This window comes from Alosa pseudoharengus, unplaced genomic scaffold (assembly GCF_046254945.1).
Source record: "Alosa pseudoharengus isolate Yale_2024_CS ecotype anadromous, Long Island Sound unplaced genomic scaffold, YU_APseudo_1.1 YU_APseudo_1.1_scf_8, whole genome shotgun sequence".
Taxonomy (NCBI): domain Eukaryota; kingdom Metazoa; phylum Chordata; class Actinopteri; order Clupeiformes; family Clupeidae; genus Alosa; species Alosa pseudoharengus.
In genome coordinates, this window is record NW_027468870.1 from 8,339,114 (window position 1) to 8,356,641 (window position 17,528).

Below are 17,528 nucleotides of genomic sequence, written 5' to 3' on the forward strand. Positions count from 1 at the left end.
AACGCAAAGTGCGTCAAAAAACACACCCTTTCTTCTCTGTTACATTGCTCCGCAACTGTTCATCGCAGCGAGATGAAACCTTTATTGCGTGACAGAGCAGAAGTGGGGCTTTCTAACGAGACAACGCACTTGTCTGTACGTTAAAGTTTGAAAACAAATCATGAAATTAAATCAAATTGCACCATATTTACAGTCTTTACTTCTATGCGTTCACCTGCGCACTCATTACTCTCGTTTGAATTACTCGCAAACTTGTGAACGCATAGATATGGCAAACATATCAGACGAAAGAGGAGACACAAGGCTATCCATTGATAGCAAGTATGTTGATCCTTTTGATTTATGAAATCAGACGAAGTGACTACAAAATAATAACGTCATGTACAAAAAACAATGCTGCACATCCATTACCCTCGTTTGAATTACTCGCAGACCTGTGATCGGATAGATATGCCACGCATGTCAGATGAAAGAGGAGACACGGAGCTATCATTTGATACCAAGTACATCCTTCTGGGTTATAAAACAGACGAAGTGACAGCAAAATAATTACTTCATATAGCTCGATTTACCTCACGTTTTTGTCTGTTTTTGTAGCAAAGCATGTTTATAATCCAACACTATTGTGGGCTGTATTTTGGGTCACCAGCGCATGGCGTAATACTCGTTATTCACCCGCGGAAAGTTGAATTCGGTATTTTGCAGGTTTATTTTTTAAGCATTGCGCCCAGGGGTGTGGCAATTAACAACCTAGGGAGGGGACTCGCGCATTGTCTAAAAATCTATCATACACCACCTAAACCTGGTCAGAAGTCAATGGCGAGTTGTTCATATGCTATTTTAAGAGCGCATGTCAACAGTCATATTGGCAGGTGCATGCACCATCCTTCTATCATTCATGAACGCACACCAGCGCACGTCCATGCAAAGCATTAAATTGCACGATTACAATGGGAAACGTAATTAGAATAAAGATATTACGAAATACTGTACATCTCATGATGAGTAGTTATTCACCATCATTTGCAAATTGGTAATGACGGTTAAAGTGATTAGGGGAGAGGCGAGAGACACGTATGGAGCACAGCTGAAGACGCACTGTCACGAGATATAAGCAACTCCTCTGCAGGATAAATGTTGTTTTATTCAGTCATTTGAGCAACATTAGGGTAAGTGTTGCTTTTTCCAGCCTATGTTTTCGTAACCCATTGTCCCGTAACCCATTGTCAGTCAATAGTGAAAGTAACTGCATATAACTGTCTTGTCGTTGACTGACTCCTTGGTGAAGTTTGTTTCACTTTGCCAATGAGTTCAAATAATAGACGAGTGCAAATGCGTGAAGGCTATGCTAGGTTTTAGTAAAGCATGGTTTAAGAATGACTATTCCATACGGTCTCGCAAGCAGCCTCCTTCAAATGCGCCGTTGAATGCCAAAATACCGATGCATTTATTTGACATATCGCGCGTTGCGCCGTTAAAGGGAATGACAGATGTCATTCTCATTGGTTTAAAATGATGTTACGCCCCAAACACACCCATATGACTGATTAAAAGACCTAGGAACACCTTGTTACGCCATGCGCTCCACTTTTGAGAACGAAACCCCTCCCAATGTGAACTGGACATCCTACTAAATTTGAATAGACTTTTGACGAGTGACGATGCACTTTAGAATGTCATGATAGGGCCCTGTGTGTTTCTCTATGGCAAAGAATGTTCATAATCCGGTTTTGAGATCCTATCAAATTCCTGCATGGCATCCAATTCAAGGCTCATATTGCATCCCAATTTGTTCGGCAATGCAGTAAAAAGTTGTAGAGAATCATGAGTGCAGACACCATATGCACACACAGGCTATAACACGTAAACTCGGGTCAAGTCAGGTCAGTTCGTGTCACAGATATGGAGCGCAGAAAGGTCATTAAATCTAAAAATGTCATTTATTTATGTAAGGCACACACCACATATGTCTGAAAATTGCTCAGCCCCAGAGAATCCCTCCACCATGGCAATTATATTGCCAGATTCAGGACAGTCTGCCCTACACACACATGAGATGCATGTAGAGCTATGAGCTTGCTGTGGTGAGATACATGTCAAAATATAAGAATTCTTATAATACGCTTTTTATATTTTAATTCTTTAAAAAATCGAAATAAAAACAATGCTAGTACTAATACATGAAATGATGGCAGATCTGGATAGCCTAGACTCTGCTGAAAAAGCAAAATAGGTATGAAAGCGCCCTAAGACTGCAAGTATTCTTGCTATTTAAACAATGTGCATGCCGGACTGGTATATGATAGCACAGTTAGTCACAAACTAGCTAAATGTGTCCTGCCTGTGCGAGCTGTAAGATATAGCTGTAACTCCTTTATGCTGGTTAGGTGACTTATAGTTAAGTGTGATATCCAGCACAGAAGATACAATGCATGTATAATCATGTACGTATATATTTTTTTGTCAAGGTATGGAGACATTCATCCCATTAGTACTTCAGAGGTGCAAATTACATGCATCGTCATGGTTGTTGGTTTACTTGCCTTTGCTGGAGTCATTATGACAGGAATGAGCTCCATTATAAGCAACTTGGATGCCCAACGTGGAAGATTCTACAATCGAATGGAAGCCATCCGTATGCACATGGTACTGTGCTTTGAATGTAAGACTAGGTTTGACTATGGTGTTGAGAGGTATGGTATGATTATGATCAAATTCTCACTGGTTTTTACTTAAAGACACACGTGGGATTGCCTGAGGAAGTTCAAACATGGGTATACAAATATTACTACTATCTGTGGATACACCGTAAGGGCAATACGATTGCTGGATTGTGGGATGACCTACCATATACTTTGCGTTCAGAGATTGCAACTGCATGCCATAAACCAGTGTTAAAAAAGGTATGTTTTTTTTTTATCTAAAAATATGTTTGCACAGCAGGTATGTACAGTTAAGTTTTTGGACTGTATAGTTGTCAGACACAAGTTGGATTTAAGTATTGGAATTCCCCAGTGTACACATACTTAAGGAACCATGGAAACTCATGAACCAAGACCCTGAAAATGACCCAAAGAACAAAAAACCTGGTCACCTTAACTCATTGGCTGCCAAAGACTACTTTAGACGCCAATTTAAATACAACCGTTGACTGCCAAAGACGTCAATTACGTTTTCCAACAGGGCAGGCTGGGGAACGATCTGGCGGAGCTTGGCACTAAAAATCAGGCTTGTAAACAGAATGTACTAGTGAACTGACCCGCTAGGTGGCCGCAGTGCCACTTTGGATGGGAGATGAGTAACAGAGAAAACCAATAGTAATCGATCTATATTATGTCTATGGCTGAAGCCTATTAGAAGAAAGAGAACATGGCGCCGGCAAGACGTAAGAAAAAGTTAATGCAGGCAGCTAACACTCGAACAGAGTATGTGTCGCAGTCGCAGTAGTGTCGCGATCATTGCAAACAACCGAGACCAGGGAGAGGTGATGTAAAGCCACTGACGAAAAACCCGGGCCAAGCGGAGAGAGTAGCACACGGCGTGTTTCACCACAGCTCAGCTGATCAGACAGCTCCGAATCAGATAATGAATTCAGCGAACCTGACCCGGATTCTTCAGATGAGTGGTTGCTGGGAACTATTTACTTGGTTATATATTTGCAAATAAATTATTATTTTGCTATCAAAAGACCTTATTTCTCAATGTTGTTTTTGATGTTTTATGGAAGGAAACCACTTTTCAGATGTTAGAGGTGTCACTAAAGCAAAAAAGGTTTTTTTTCACAAAAAGCTTGTTCTCCATTTTTTGGTCAAAAACAGGTGTTTTTGGTGAAACCAACCTATGTTCTACTGCCGATTACTAAAGAACAGAAAAAGGTTTTTTTCCTGATGAAAGAAGAGAGTCTACTCTTTCTTTTGGTAGTTTTGGTGTTTACATAGTCATAGAACTCACTGTTCTGTGGGTCTTGGAAAATCAGTCAAAATGCTGTAAAATGTTTAACAGTATGGGGCTCTCTGCACTGAAAATGGCTGGCAGCCAATGAGTTATTAAATATGATTTATTCGTAGAAATCCTAAATACTTAAGAGTGGCATCTTGAAATGTTAAGCTTGGCAGATAAACAACTGTTTACCTAGAAAAAAGTTCTTTAAGGGGGTGTTCTTACTGACACTTTTTTCACCTCCAAAATGTATTCTTAAGTATTCTAAAGTAGTGTGTTAAAAACATGCAAGTTGGAAATTGATTGTGTAGATGTTGTTACTATGATACGTTATAGTGTTGGGGGGGGGGGGGGGGAATGCCCATTGTTGAAATAAAAAAACAAAACGTTGAACTTTGAGTGCCTTGCGTTTTTAGAAGCCTTGCTTTATGGAAACAATTTAATTTAAATTTGAGGTGAAAAAAGTGTCAGTCTAAAGGCTTTTATTCAGGATTCACTGTAAAACTAATCATGCACACAAAAAACATGTCAGTTACCCTATCCAAATACTTTTGTCATTCAGGTGCAATTATGTACACATCAAATGTTTTTACATATATATTATTTTGACATAATCTTTTAGATTAAGAAACAACATTTTCAATAAAATAAAAAAGAATTATATTATGTAATCAACATCTATTTTTGGCCCACAACCCTCTACCCAGATACAATTGTAGCCCTTCATAGGAAAGATTGCACATCCCTAACATTTTGGTTTCATGAAAGTAGAATGGTGTGTGTATATATATATATTGTACACAAATAGATGGAAACCAGGCGTCAGAACTGAAATAGATTTGGAACTGTATAAGTTGTTGCTGGAAAATGTAGTTGAATGTACTTGAATTCTTGAAAGTGCATGAACAGTGGTCTAACTTTTTCATTTTAGGGTTCCATATTTGATGGCAATGATGATGGCTTCTTAAGAGCTTTACATGCTAAACTTAGCACTTCCACATATAGTCCAGGGCAAATCTTGGCAAAACCAGGAGAAGTTAATAAAAATGCATACTACATTGAAAACGGATTGGTGCAGGTACTGTGTTTAAAGCTATATAGATACTTTTTAGGTTGATATCTTCTCTTCAGCTGTAACAGAATGTGCATCTTATTTTGCAGGTATATGGAAATAATGAGGAGAAAATTGCAACATTGTTGCCAGGATCATTCATTGGAGAAGTGAGAAATTGTGATGCTTTGCTGATATTGTTCATTTTGAAACATCTAGACATAAACGACATAGCCAGGTTTCACTACTTCATTTCACTTTGTGAAGGGAGTCTGGCTACTCACAACTGACCTGTTGCTAAGCCCCGCCCCCTAATTGTTACCGTGTGAAACTCGAACAAACTAACCAGACTTGGTTAGAAATACATAATGGAAAAATGGCAGCTGACAGTATATCAAAGCAGGCTTTAAGGACCTTTTGGTCAATAAAGGATTTAATTTCCACCAGAAGCAATCAAAAGGGACTTAATTATGCTATGGAGGGGTGTATTCAAAACGTTAAAATACATACAAGGTGACAAGCAGTGGAGGAGAGTAGCCTATTAATCACCGTACAAAAAGCACTGACGTTAATGCTAGCTAGTTGGTGAAAGATTGATACTAAGATATGTTAGGCTACGTTAACATTTGATGTAGTAAGAATATAGTAGTTGGTTAATGAGCATTTTCATCTTGGGATTTAACAGAGAACCTGTGCCCACGTTGTTGGCTTAGTAGCCTACTGTACATTACGTCAAGCTGTTGCAAACGCGAGAGATGTCCTTTAGGCTGCTGTTAATGAAATATACCCCCGTTTTCTAGCCTCTCGGGGTACCGGCTATTGGTATTACACGCCCCCCATGCACAACGTTTGACCATGGTTATCCGTCAGGGTTTTTTGAGAAAACTCCATAAATAACCATTAATTTGTCATTTTCTGCCTACTTCCTGTTGTTTCCTATGGAGTTGTTCGAGCTGATGTCCGAGTCAGTTGAGGCTGGACTATCATTGGCTCATCTGCGTTCTAAGGATGGCGCTTAGCGACAGGTCAATTGGGTAATGTTTCCAACCCAAAAATCATAATGGGTATAGATTTTGCGTTAACTTTGAAATCATTAGTCCTAACCAATATTTCTAATGTTGCTTCCTATTTCGCCTAACTTTTACAAACTGATAATAAACTGCCTCAGCAGTCAGCAAATATTTGCTGACATTTTAATCCACTCCCATGCCCTGTGAGTATGATGTTCAAAGTAAATTCAGATTCCAGAAGTTTCCAGAATTTCTTTCCAGAGTTGTCTTGGACTATGTTCTTGCCTCAAAGCACAGGTATCACCGCTCAGAAAGGGCAGAGGCTTCATTGTAAAATGTTTTAAAGCCTTTTGCTATTGATATCATTTATGCTGATAACTGATGGATGATGGTATACTTTATGAATATACTTGTTGTTTGCCCCTTGGCCATGCACTAATAAATAGGGCCCAAACCATGGATATCAAGTTTTGAAACTTTAGCCTTTAGCAACATTTGTTTACTGTGAAGTGTAAAGATATACATTTTAAGTTAACCAAACTGAACTAAACTGTCCTGATTGAAGTGATAACTTTATTTCTCTTGTTTAGGTATATTTGATGTTCAAAATACCAAGAAATACCACAATTTCAGCTTCAACCTTGTGTGAAATTTGTGTTTTGAAACATAAAGACCTTATCTCACTACTGGCTGATTATCCAGAAGGTATTACATTTATTTATTTAATTTCTTTTTTGATAAAAAATATTGTATAGCATTTCTAGATAGCATTTTTCTCGACATTCAGGGCCAGGTTGTTAGTGTTGCACCAGTTCACCAACTGCCAACCAGTAGCTCATAAGCGAAAAAAAGATCAGAATTACCAGGAATTTTCCAGTAGAGTAGACAGACAAATTTGCCTTAATGGATAGAGCTGTTAACGTTATGTGTTGCCCGTTACTTTATATGTTCAATATATGTTGAATGTTTGCATCAAAAGCATCAGCTCAGCATAGTATAAAAAAGCATGGAAAGCAGGGGATCGTGCAGGTAGCTTGTTTTTCAGTGTAATTGACAGATACTGGTGAGGTATGCTGCAGGTGACACGTTGTGCAAGGACAGTAGGATCGTAAAAGTAATTAAAAAACATCAAATTACTATATAGGCCATAATATATATCATCAGAGGTTACCGGACATACAGAAAATCTATCGGACATATGTTTTATATAGCCATATTTGCCTACACATTTAAACACAATAAAACACAAACTATATTTCAACAATGCAGTTTATTAAACATAGAGGCTGTGATGAACTCTTGCAGTTTCACATGAGAGTCGTTACAGACCCTTATGGAAAGTTTTAGAAGGGCGGTCAGACGTTTCACAGGCTAACTTTATATTTAAGTTGTCGTGGTAATATATTGTATACAGTGCCTATAAAAAGTTGTCACCCCCCCCTTGGATATTTCCCCTTTTACTGCTTTTATAAATGGAATCTTGATCTTTTTAACAATCATTTACAAAAATCCCCTCTTTAATATCAAAGTGGAAGCAAATTTCTACAAAATAATGTTAATTACCGTATTTTCCAGACTATAAGTCGCATCAGTCAAAAAGCGCATCATGAAGAGGGGAAAAAAACATATATAAGTCGCACCGGACTATAAGTCACATATTTAGAAATGTATTTCACAAACTCCAAGATCAAGAACAGACAGAGACTGTAACTGGACAAATTGAGGCCAAAAATATTAATGTTAATGAAGACGAAGGAGTGAATGGCGGCGATAAGAAAGGCAGCCAAGAGGAGGGCCCGAAGGTAATTGCAAAGCAATTTACAAAAGATTTACAGAACGAAAATGCTGATGTGGTACACCAAAATGTAGCTAAAAAGAGAATTCAATGCATTGTGGGCAGTGTGGAGACACAAGCTGGCAGCAGTGCAAAATGCTCGGCAGGCTACTACCTCTGAGAGAGCGAGAGAGAAAAAAAGATGCGTGTTTTAAAAGAATGTGAGAACGATGCTATAATAAGGAAGCTACCCTTATTTTAGAGACTGTTCACATGCCTTTCTTAACCAGTATGGACATTTACATGTAATCTGGAAAGGCAAGTTATTCAACTAGCACACAGAGTGACTAGACGTCCTGAGTTGCATGTCCCGAGTATCCTGTAGCTTAATTTTCATTAAGAGACTGACTACTTGGCTCATTCCTGCTATTTATGTTAATTCGAGTATTGCCTTGCTTTTTGATAGGCTAGTATTATAATCTTCACAGACTCTTAATCAGCACAATGATAAACTTGTCCCAACGTTGTAGGTTCGATTTTCTTATGAAGTGAGATTGTCCTCTTGCTTCTGGCTACTTACAGGTAAACTAGTGTGACATGTAGATTCAATTGTCTTTGACTGATGTCTTGTACCTATTGGTCTCTCGATGTAGAGTAACTATATACAGTGGGCATTACTTCAAATTGGCCAGCTTCCCTCGCGGTCCGTGCATAACATCACACGGGATCACGCAACTTTAATTTGTATTTTTCCAGTGACGCTGCAACAACCCAAATAACCGGCAGATGTCTCTTGTAAGCAGGGTGTCTCGTAAAAAGAAATGGAGCCTGGAAAACCCTACACAGACTTCACTACAGACTTTAGCAGACTGGTTTAGAAATAATTTAATAGCCAGAAATATGCCTGCCCTGCCCTAATAAAAAAATATTTGGTTAACTGTGAGTGAATCCTGTTTGCAGCCGTAGAAGAAACGCAGGACAAATGAAACATTCCGGTTTTCTCTGAGTGCAACGATGATAGACAGACATCATTTGGACAAAATATAGAGCATATTAACCTCTGTTACTCAGCCAAATGCCTTCCTGTTACGTCCTGTTATCACAGAGTTACAGGCGATAAACTATTTTTGATGGTCACAAGTTTACTTCATTAGCGGTTAATTCTTTAGATTATTAAAGAGTGTTTTTCATTTAAAGGTTTGACTTTGTGCTTATTCAGTAGAGCATTTAGTGCTCTCCCCAATCCCAGACCTTCACATTGTGTGTTTGTTTGTAATGGATGCAACCGCGAGATACGCGCTTGACGGCTTGTTAACAGACATGAACCAAGAGATATAGCCCAGCAGCAATCAATCTAAAATAACACATCTTTGAAGTACCATTCATGATATGTTGTCAAATATTGAAGTCGTGGGAAGTTTACATAATTTAAGCTGTAGGATGTTTCATTCGTCCCCCATGCTGTTTCATTTGTCCCAGCCAGGAGGGACGAATGAAGCAAAACACATGTTTGACTTCTTCTTAAATAACTCTTGAACGGTTTTGTTCAGAGCTGTACATGCAACTGTATTTGACAAAGGACAGATGTATGTTGCTAGTAGGGATGTAACGGTATGAAAATTTAACCTCCTGTTATAGTAACCAAAATTATCACGGTTTTCGGTATTATCACGGTATAAAAAGACGCAGAGTGGCTACATGATACAGTACACGTTTTGCGGTGAAAAATGTTCCACCTTTTAAAATCAGGTGTAACCTAATCTGTATCGCAGTTAAATCCATCAATTAGACAACAGAATCAGTAGGGTACCAGTTTTTTCATTGTACCAGGCCTAGTGTATGTCAAAAGCAGGCTCGGATGAAGCTGGGAATGATTAAACACATGGTTTCCACACCGTGGTAATCAACTGCGATAATTATGATATTTGAAATGAAAACGGTAATTGTTATCGTCAAGATTTTTATCGCGGTTTACTATTATACCGTAATCGTTACATCCCTAGTTGCTAAGACAAAATATTAACTTTCAGTGTTTTACGATGCCTTTGTCATGGGGAAGTGTTTTTCCCCATGCATTTATTCTAGGCTACTGTCAGTGACTGCCGCGAGAGAAGCGGGTTCTGTGTTGCTTTCATTTCAGTGACTGACGCGAGAGAAGCGGGGTCTGTGTTGTGTTAGGTTGCGTTAATTTATTTTCATTGGGCATGCCCTGCCGTGCCGTCCACATCTATTCAGCACAGCAGCAGCAATGGCAACTCTTCGTTGAACTTTTAAGTGGTGTTCAATGGTGTTGCTAAGTAGGCCGAGTTAGGCCTATAGGCCTAAATCAACATTGATTAGTTACTGGATGATATTAAAAATAATCGGAATTAGCCTATTTGTGGTTGAGCTGGAAATTTCGGTAACACTTTCTATGAAAGTTGTATTTATAACGCCCTATGAATGCATTCATAATGTTTTATAAGGTGTCTATAAAGCATTGTAATGCTCATTATTACCATCTATTTGTATTCACAAGTCGTCATAACCAACTTCATGATGCATTATGACAGCTAATTATGAATGATTATAATTTTAATCTGAATAATGCATCATAAATATGTCAAGATCTGCCTACTACTTGTCAGTTTTATAATGCATCATAACTACTTTGCTTTGTATATAATGTGTATAGTGATGCATAAAGAGTTTTGACTTCTACTGTAGTCCTATACTGTATATCTACAGCGGGGGAAATAAGTATTGAACACGTCAACATTTTTTTCAGTAAGTATACTTCCAATGAGGCTATTTGCATGAAATTTTCACCAGACATTAGTATTAACTCAGATAATCCACCCATATCAAAAATCCAAACATTAAAGTCCATAGGTAGAGTTATGTGCAATAAAGTGGAATGACACAGGAAAAAAGTATTGAACACGCCTGCTGTGGAAAAGCCTTTATTCGTAATGAAAGCTTCAAGGCATTTCCTGTATGATGAAACTAATCAGTCACAGTATTCTGGTGTGAGTTTGGCCCATTCTTTTAAACAGATAGTCCTTTAATATTGAAGATTTCAGGGGTCCCTCTTGTGAATCCTGATCTTTAGTTAACTTCCAAAACTGTTCAATTGGATTGAAGTCAGGGCCTTGATTTACTTTCTCTGAAATCAATTGAGAGCTTCCTTTGCTGAATGGTTTGGATCATTGTCCTGCTGGAAGGTCTAGCCATGTCTCATCCTCATCATCCTGGTGGATGTAAAGATTCTCCCAGAACAAAATGACTCCATTCATCATTCCTTCAACTGTATGAAGTCTGCTAGTACCATGAGATGAAAAACAGCCCACACCATGATGCCACCACCTCCAAACCTCCATGTTGGTAGGGTATTTTTAGGGTGATGCACAGTGCCATTTCTTCTCCAAATATGGTGGGTAGTAGTATGACATCCGAAAAGTTACATTTTTAACCAGAATACATTCTTTCAGTATTTCATAGGATTGTTCAAATGTTGTGTAGCAAACTTTCAACGAGCTTTGACATGTTTTTCTTCAGCAATAGAGTCATGCGGGGTGAGGGTGCATAGAGGCCATGGCGGTGGAGTGCATTACCTATGATTTTCTCTGTAACAATTGTACCTGCTGCCTCCAAATCTTTTTGGAGTTTTCTCAGAGTGGTCCTTGGCTCTTGGGCTACTCTTCTGACTATCCTTCTGACTTCCTGGTCAGAAATCTTGCAAGGAGATCCTGTGCATGGCCAGTTGATGATGTAGTGATGTTCCTTCCACTTGCAAATAATGGCTCCAATACTGCTTGCTGGATGATTCTGAAGTTTTGAAGTGCATCTGTAACCAGTTCCATTAATATGTTTTGCAACAATAAGGTTGCAAAGATCTTGGGAGAGCTCTTTGCTTTTACCCATCATGAAATGTTTCTTGTGTGACACCCTTCTAACAAAAAACCTTTTTATAGCTCACCAGTATGTACTAACCCAGTTTATATGAATTTGCACAGATAGGAGGGATAATTTCTGTAACTACTTATAGATTCCAGTTTGTTCCTTGCCATTCCTTGCGTTTGTGTACTGCTTTTTCTTAGCGTGTTCAATACTTTTTCCCTATGCCATTCCACTTTTTTACTCATAACACTACTTTTAGACATTAATGTTTGGATTTTTATATATGTGTGGATTACCTAAGTTAATACTAATGTCCGGTGAAAATTGCATGCGAATAGCCTCACTGGAAGTATACTTACTGAAAAAAATGTTGACGTGTTCAATACTTATTTTCCCCGCTGTATAGCTATATGTAATAAAGTTATAATAATTTATACATATCCCTATAGCACACAATTATAAACAGCTACTGTATGCAATATCATAAGTGTTATTTGTCAGCTCTAAGTAAAGTGACAAGAATATGACCCTATTATTAACATATATAAGTTCACTGAGTAATTAAAGGGTGCAATGAACAAGTTCCGAGTCTAGCATCTTCACCCCATATGCACAATATTATAAATTACTATGTTAATGTCATAGGTGTTATTTGTCAGCTTTAGGTAAAGTAGAGCCAATACGGTGTTGTTATAAATAGATGTAAGGTTATTATAAACAAATATGAGGCACAATGAAATGAGAGCCTGGACAGTAAAGACAAAAGGAATGCATTTAGTTCACTTTATTTTCATTTAAACCAACACACATAATCAGACTGATTATCAATGCTCTGAGCACATTACACAAACACAAGGAGACAGGCCAAAAAAGTGGCATGGCATGGTCCTATTATTTTGTGGTGGTGGTTATTATTGGAATAAAACTCACAATGCCACTGAAGTCTATCTTGGGTCATTATGAAAGATCGTTCGAATCAAAATAGACCTTTGGTTTAAATGAAAATAAAGTGAACTAAATGCATTCCTTTTGTCTTTACTGTCCAGACTCTCATTTTAGGATAATAGGGTCATATTCTTGTCACTTTACTTAGAGCTGACAAATAACACTTATGATATTGCATAGCTGTTTATAATTGTGTGCTATAGGGAGATGTATAAATTATTATAACTTTATTACATATACTTATAGCTATAGATATATAGGACTACAGTAGAAGTCAAAACTTTATGCATCCCTATACGCATTTAGGAAAGCAAAGTAGTTATGATGCATCATAAAACTGACAAGTGAGTAGGCAAATCTTGACAAATGTATGATGCATTATTCAGATTAAAATTATAATCATTCATAATTAGCTGTCATAATGCATCATGAAGTTGGTTATGACGACTTGTGAATACATATAGATGGTAATAATGAGCATTACAATGCTTTATAGACACCTTATAAAACATTATGAATGCATTCATAGGGTGTTATAAATACAACCTTCATAGAAAGTGTTACCATTTCGAAATTTCAACTTGGTGATCAAAAAGTTTTGGATTTCATGTTGACCGTGACTTCAGAGCATTGTTACATTGTGTCAGTGTAAAGTTAGCTAGCCTAGTCTAACCAAATATTTGTCTTACAAATCTAAACCACAGGCTCACGTTAATCTAATGGGCTTTGAGACATCTGTTTTGTCTTGTGACAAAGTCTCTTGGTTTCCAGTTTCATAGAAATGAGGGTGTTACATTTGCAGTAGCCTAACTACAAAATCCAACCTAATAACAACCCCCAATCTCCGGGGCTAGGTGGAAGGTGTTACAGTAATAGCCGATTAGCGTACCCTACAGTGGACTAGGGCTGTCAAAATTGCTCAAAAATGACGTTTGAATTTTCCCTCTAAAATAAACACATGAATTCGAATATATTGGAATATCTAGGCTATATTGAGTAAGAGAGAGAGAGAGTTCACCGGAGCGACAAAAATGTGAAATTTAAGTATTTTTTTATTATTTAAGGTGTCAACATAAGGACTCTTTGTCGCTCCGGTGAACTCACTCTCTCTTACTGGATTCGGTCCTCTCCCGTCGATGCGCTAGATGTGACCCGCAGTAGCGCGGAGGTACATTTGTTATCTAGGCTATATTATTTGTGCATTATGTCAATGACGCGCATCACGTCATCTGTTTTTAACTTTTTGGAAACTTTTGAATTAACTGAAAGAAGATAAATATTTTTTGTTAGTTTTGGAAGTTTATTTTTACGTAGCCTACAATGGCCAGTTCCGACAAAGCCGAAATTACTCCTTTTGAAACAATGAGTGCAGGCCGCACATTTGTATGGTTATATTGCTTGACGGGGGGGATCCCAAGCAGCTTTCAGCCATAAGGCTACTTTGAGAACATTTAGTCAGGGGGCCTATGTGGTTTCTGTGGGATTGAAATGTTAATTTTTGGAGAGTGGTTGGACTGTCTTTAGAGGTCATTGAACATGGAGAAAAATTATGTCTCCATTTTTTTTTACCTGTTTTAACCCTATTTTTGTGTAAAATTGTATATTTCACTATAATTAACACCATAAATATTGCCTAAATCACTGGCTATGTTGAATAAAGTTCACAAAACAGTTATTTTATTATTTTCAACAGTATGATTGTATGTAAGTATTATGATTGTATGTCAAACAATTAGAGATAAGATCAATAACCAATCAGTTTCACCAAATACACAAACTCCATTGCTGAAAGATAGCAAAATCACTGAATCACAGATGAGACCTCAAACAATATTTAATTAATTTACATATACACAACATATTAGATCTCACCTCCACAATGTCACCTCCACAACTAGTCTACTAAACCCTATTTGTACTCACCTTCTTAAGACTGGTCTCCCCTTCCTGGATAATGTTTTGCTCTAGATTATAAATAATTCTGTCAGGGCATGTACCGCAGTCGTTTAAGACATCTGTTATTAAGCTCTCCCTCAAAAAACCTAGCCTTGTATCTATACTGGTCCTCCTGGACCTCAGCGCTGCCTTTGACAGCATAGACCATGACATACTACTTAGGCTTGAAAATTTGATAGGCATCAAAGACTCGGCACTCGCTTGGTTTAGATCATCCCTTCCTAACCATCAACAATTTGTACAGGTCCATAATAAACCATCTACCCAGATTATGGTAAAATATGGAGTGCCTCAAGGCTCAGTACTGGGGCCCCTGTTGTTTAGCAGATGATACATAACTATACCTCTCCATAAAATCTGATGAATTAACCCCGTTAGCCAAACTTGACACATGTATAAGAGCTATAAAGACATGGATGACAAATAATTTCCTGCTTTTGAACTCAGATAAAACAGAAGTCATGGTTTTAGGTTCAAAAAGATGAGGGATATCCTATCCACATCACAGGCTACATATAGTGATCTTCCACTGACCTCATCCACAAGTGTTAAAAACCTGGGAGTTATAATTGACCAGGACCTAGCACTAAGTAATCACATAAAATAGATCACCAAAACTTAATTTTACCATTTAAGGAAAATTTCAAAGATAAGGAAGTCCTTCTCCTTACCAGATGCCAAGAAATTAATGTTTTGTCATCTCAAGGATAGACTATTGCAATGCTATTGCAATGCTATTATGCTGGCTGTAATAATACCTGTCTACATTATAATAATACCATACATACATTTTTTCCCCATCCTAGCATCTTTACACTGGCTACCTGTTAAAAGTCATTGACTTCAAAATATTACTTATAGTTATTGGTTGGTTGCCTGCATTGAAAGAGGACACCTCATGAAGACACTCTTTTGTCTGCTTCTGACAGAAGAAGCACTTATCTATGCTGGAAGCAGCTGCTGCTGAACAAGTGTACAAAGTCCCTCTAGATGGACTTTATGCAGTTGCAGGTGTTGCTGCAGGTTCAGAAGATGGTCTACCACGTCTTTTCTGAAGACACCGAGTCCTGCCTGCTTCACATGATTTCTATATAGTATATATACTTTTTTGATCCCGTGAGGGAAATTTGGTCTCTGCATTTAACCCAATCTGTGAATTACTATACTCTCTCATGGACAAAAACAAGAAATTTGGCATATGTCTCTAGTGATGGTTCATTCACCAGTCCACACATATCTGCCACTGGATACATAGCCCAAAATCTGTTTCTTTTAGAATATGTGTGCCATCACCTGACTAACAGAAAGACCTCAGAATATAACCTAACTAGACTGTGCCACCATGGACTATGAACATGTGCTTGCTCAAATGTAGAAGGCTAGAAGGTCACTAATATCACCAACCATGAAGAACAGAGCACTATGTGCTTCAGGTTATTCAATATTCTAAATTCTATCACTGCCAGCTATCAGCCAACTGTCAATGGTAGTCAGGGATGGATTACTGCATGGGCCTACCGGGCCCAAGCCCAGGGGAGACAAGGAGTCAGGGGGCCCAAGCCATTGCATGGAATCATTGCCTCAGTATCAACACATCATATCAACATATAGGCTATGAATCTGATTTAATTAAAGTATTGGCCATCCCCAAAATGCACCAGAATATAGGAAATCACATCAAATACATTTTTAAAAATGTCCCCCGCAACAATTAGTGGATGGCCCTTAATACATCTGGGCCCAGGGGCCTGAAAGTTCATAATACATCCATGCTGGTAGTGTCTCTCTTTCTCTTTCTCTCTCTTACACACACACACACACACACACACACCTGTCTGTCTATCTGATCCTTTACCCTTTCTTTTCATCACACTTACATAAGCTACGGAAGGCCTTACAGACTTCAGCTGGTACTATGTAAAAGTCTATTAAGTCTATTAAACTTGATTTAACAGAGATCTCTGCACTTTGTGCTCTGAATGGGTGTAGACAAGAACTGACAGAGCAGGCTAGGCCTACACTCAAGCACACTAATAGGCATGAATTGATTGTATTGATATTGAAGTATTATTTTTTTAGCGGACAATTTCGAGAATTTTAGGCACAATTTCTTGTTAAAGAGATCAATCATCAGCCTAAAAATGTTTTATAATGTTGTATTGTTTATGTGGCCCACTTTTGCACACCTTGTAGGCACCAAACCCTATGCTATATTACCAGCAATGTGAGGTTTATGGACAAAACACCATATTTGACCTTTTCTGAATTTGACCTTTGATTTGGGTCCTTCAAAACCTTCAAAAAAAATGGAGACATGTTTTTTTTTACTCTTAAGAACCCCTAGAACAAAGATATAATACTCTCCAAAAATTAACATGTGAATCCCACAAGCCCCCAAATTAGACACATAGGCCCCCCTACTAATTTCCTAATTCACCCGACACTAATATTCAAAGTGTTGAAAACTATTTCGGCATAGCCTATAAGCAGTTTAATTAAATGTAATGTTAGTTGTAAACACACGGGCTACTTGGTGAGGCTTGGCCTCACAGATGCGCTCGTGCCTTAGATGGCAAGAAAAATCTTCACGATATAGGCCTATTAACTGACCACCCGATTCACGTTGGCTGGGGGGCAGGGGGGGCCATCTGACATTTGTGCCCAGGGGTCTATGAATTGTTAATCTGGCCCTGCCCCCAACAAAACACACCTTTCCACTGTGACAGCTTAAAAGAAGTCGAGAGGACTCCTAACTCACAGACCTATTCACACGTTTTTTGTGGCATTTCGCCATGTTTTGAAATCCTATGGCGGCTACAGGAGCTTCCAATCGTGAGGAAGCAATTTTGCATTGTAGGCATAACTAACATGCAAAACGCCACCAACAACAACCAAAACTAGGCTGCTCATTGTCAACATGTAAATTAAATGTAACGTTATTGTGAATCAAATTAAAATGTTCTCCTCTTTGCAA

At 38.2% G+C, this 17,528-nt stretch overlaps 1 protein-coding gene across 1 annotated transcript in view; it reads left to right on the forward strand.

Annotated features, from left to right (window-relative positions):
- cngk (cyclic nucleotide-gated potassium channel) overlaps positions 1-17,528 on the forward strand; it is a 62,556-nt gene that overhangs the window by 11,013 nt on the left and 34,015 nt on the right. Inside the window, exons 2-6 of the mRNA XM_076274352.1 lie at positions 2,469-2,646; positions 2,739-2,903; positions 4,871-5,017; positions 5,101-5,160; positions 6,591-6,705. Coding sequence (XP_076130467.1) covers positions 2,469-2,646; positions 2,739-2,903; positions 4,871-5,017; positions 5,101-5,160; positions 6,591-6,705 — 665 coding nt within the window. The remainder of the gene's footprint in view (positions 1-2,468; positions 2,647-2,738; positions 2,904-4,870; positions 5,018-5,100; positions 5,161-6,590; positions 6,706-17,528) is intronic.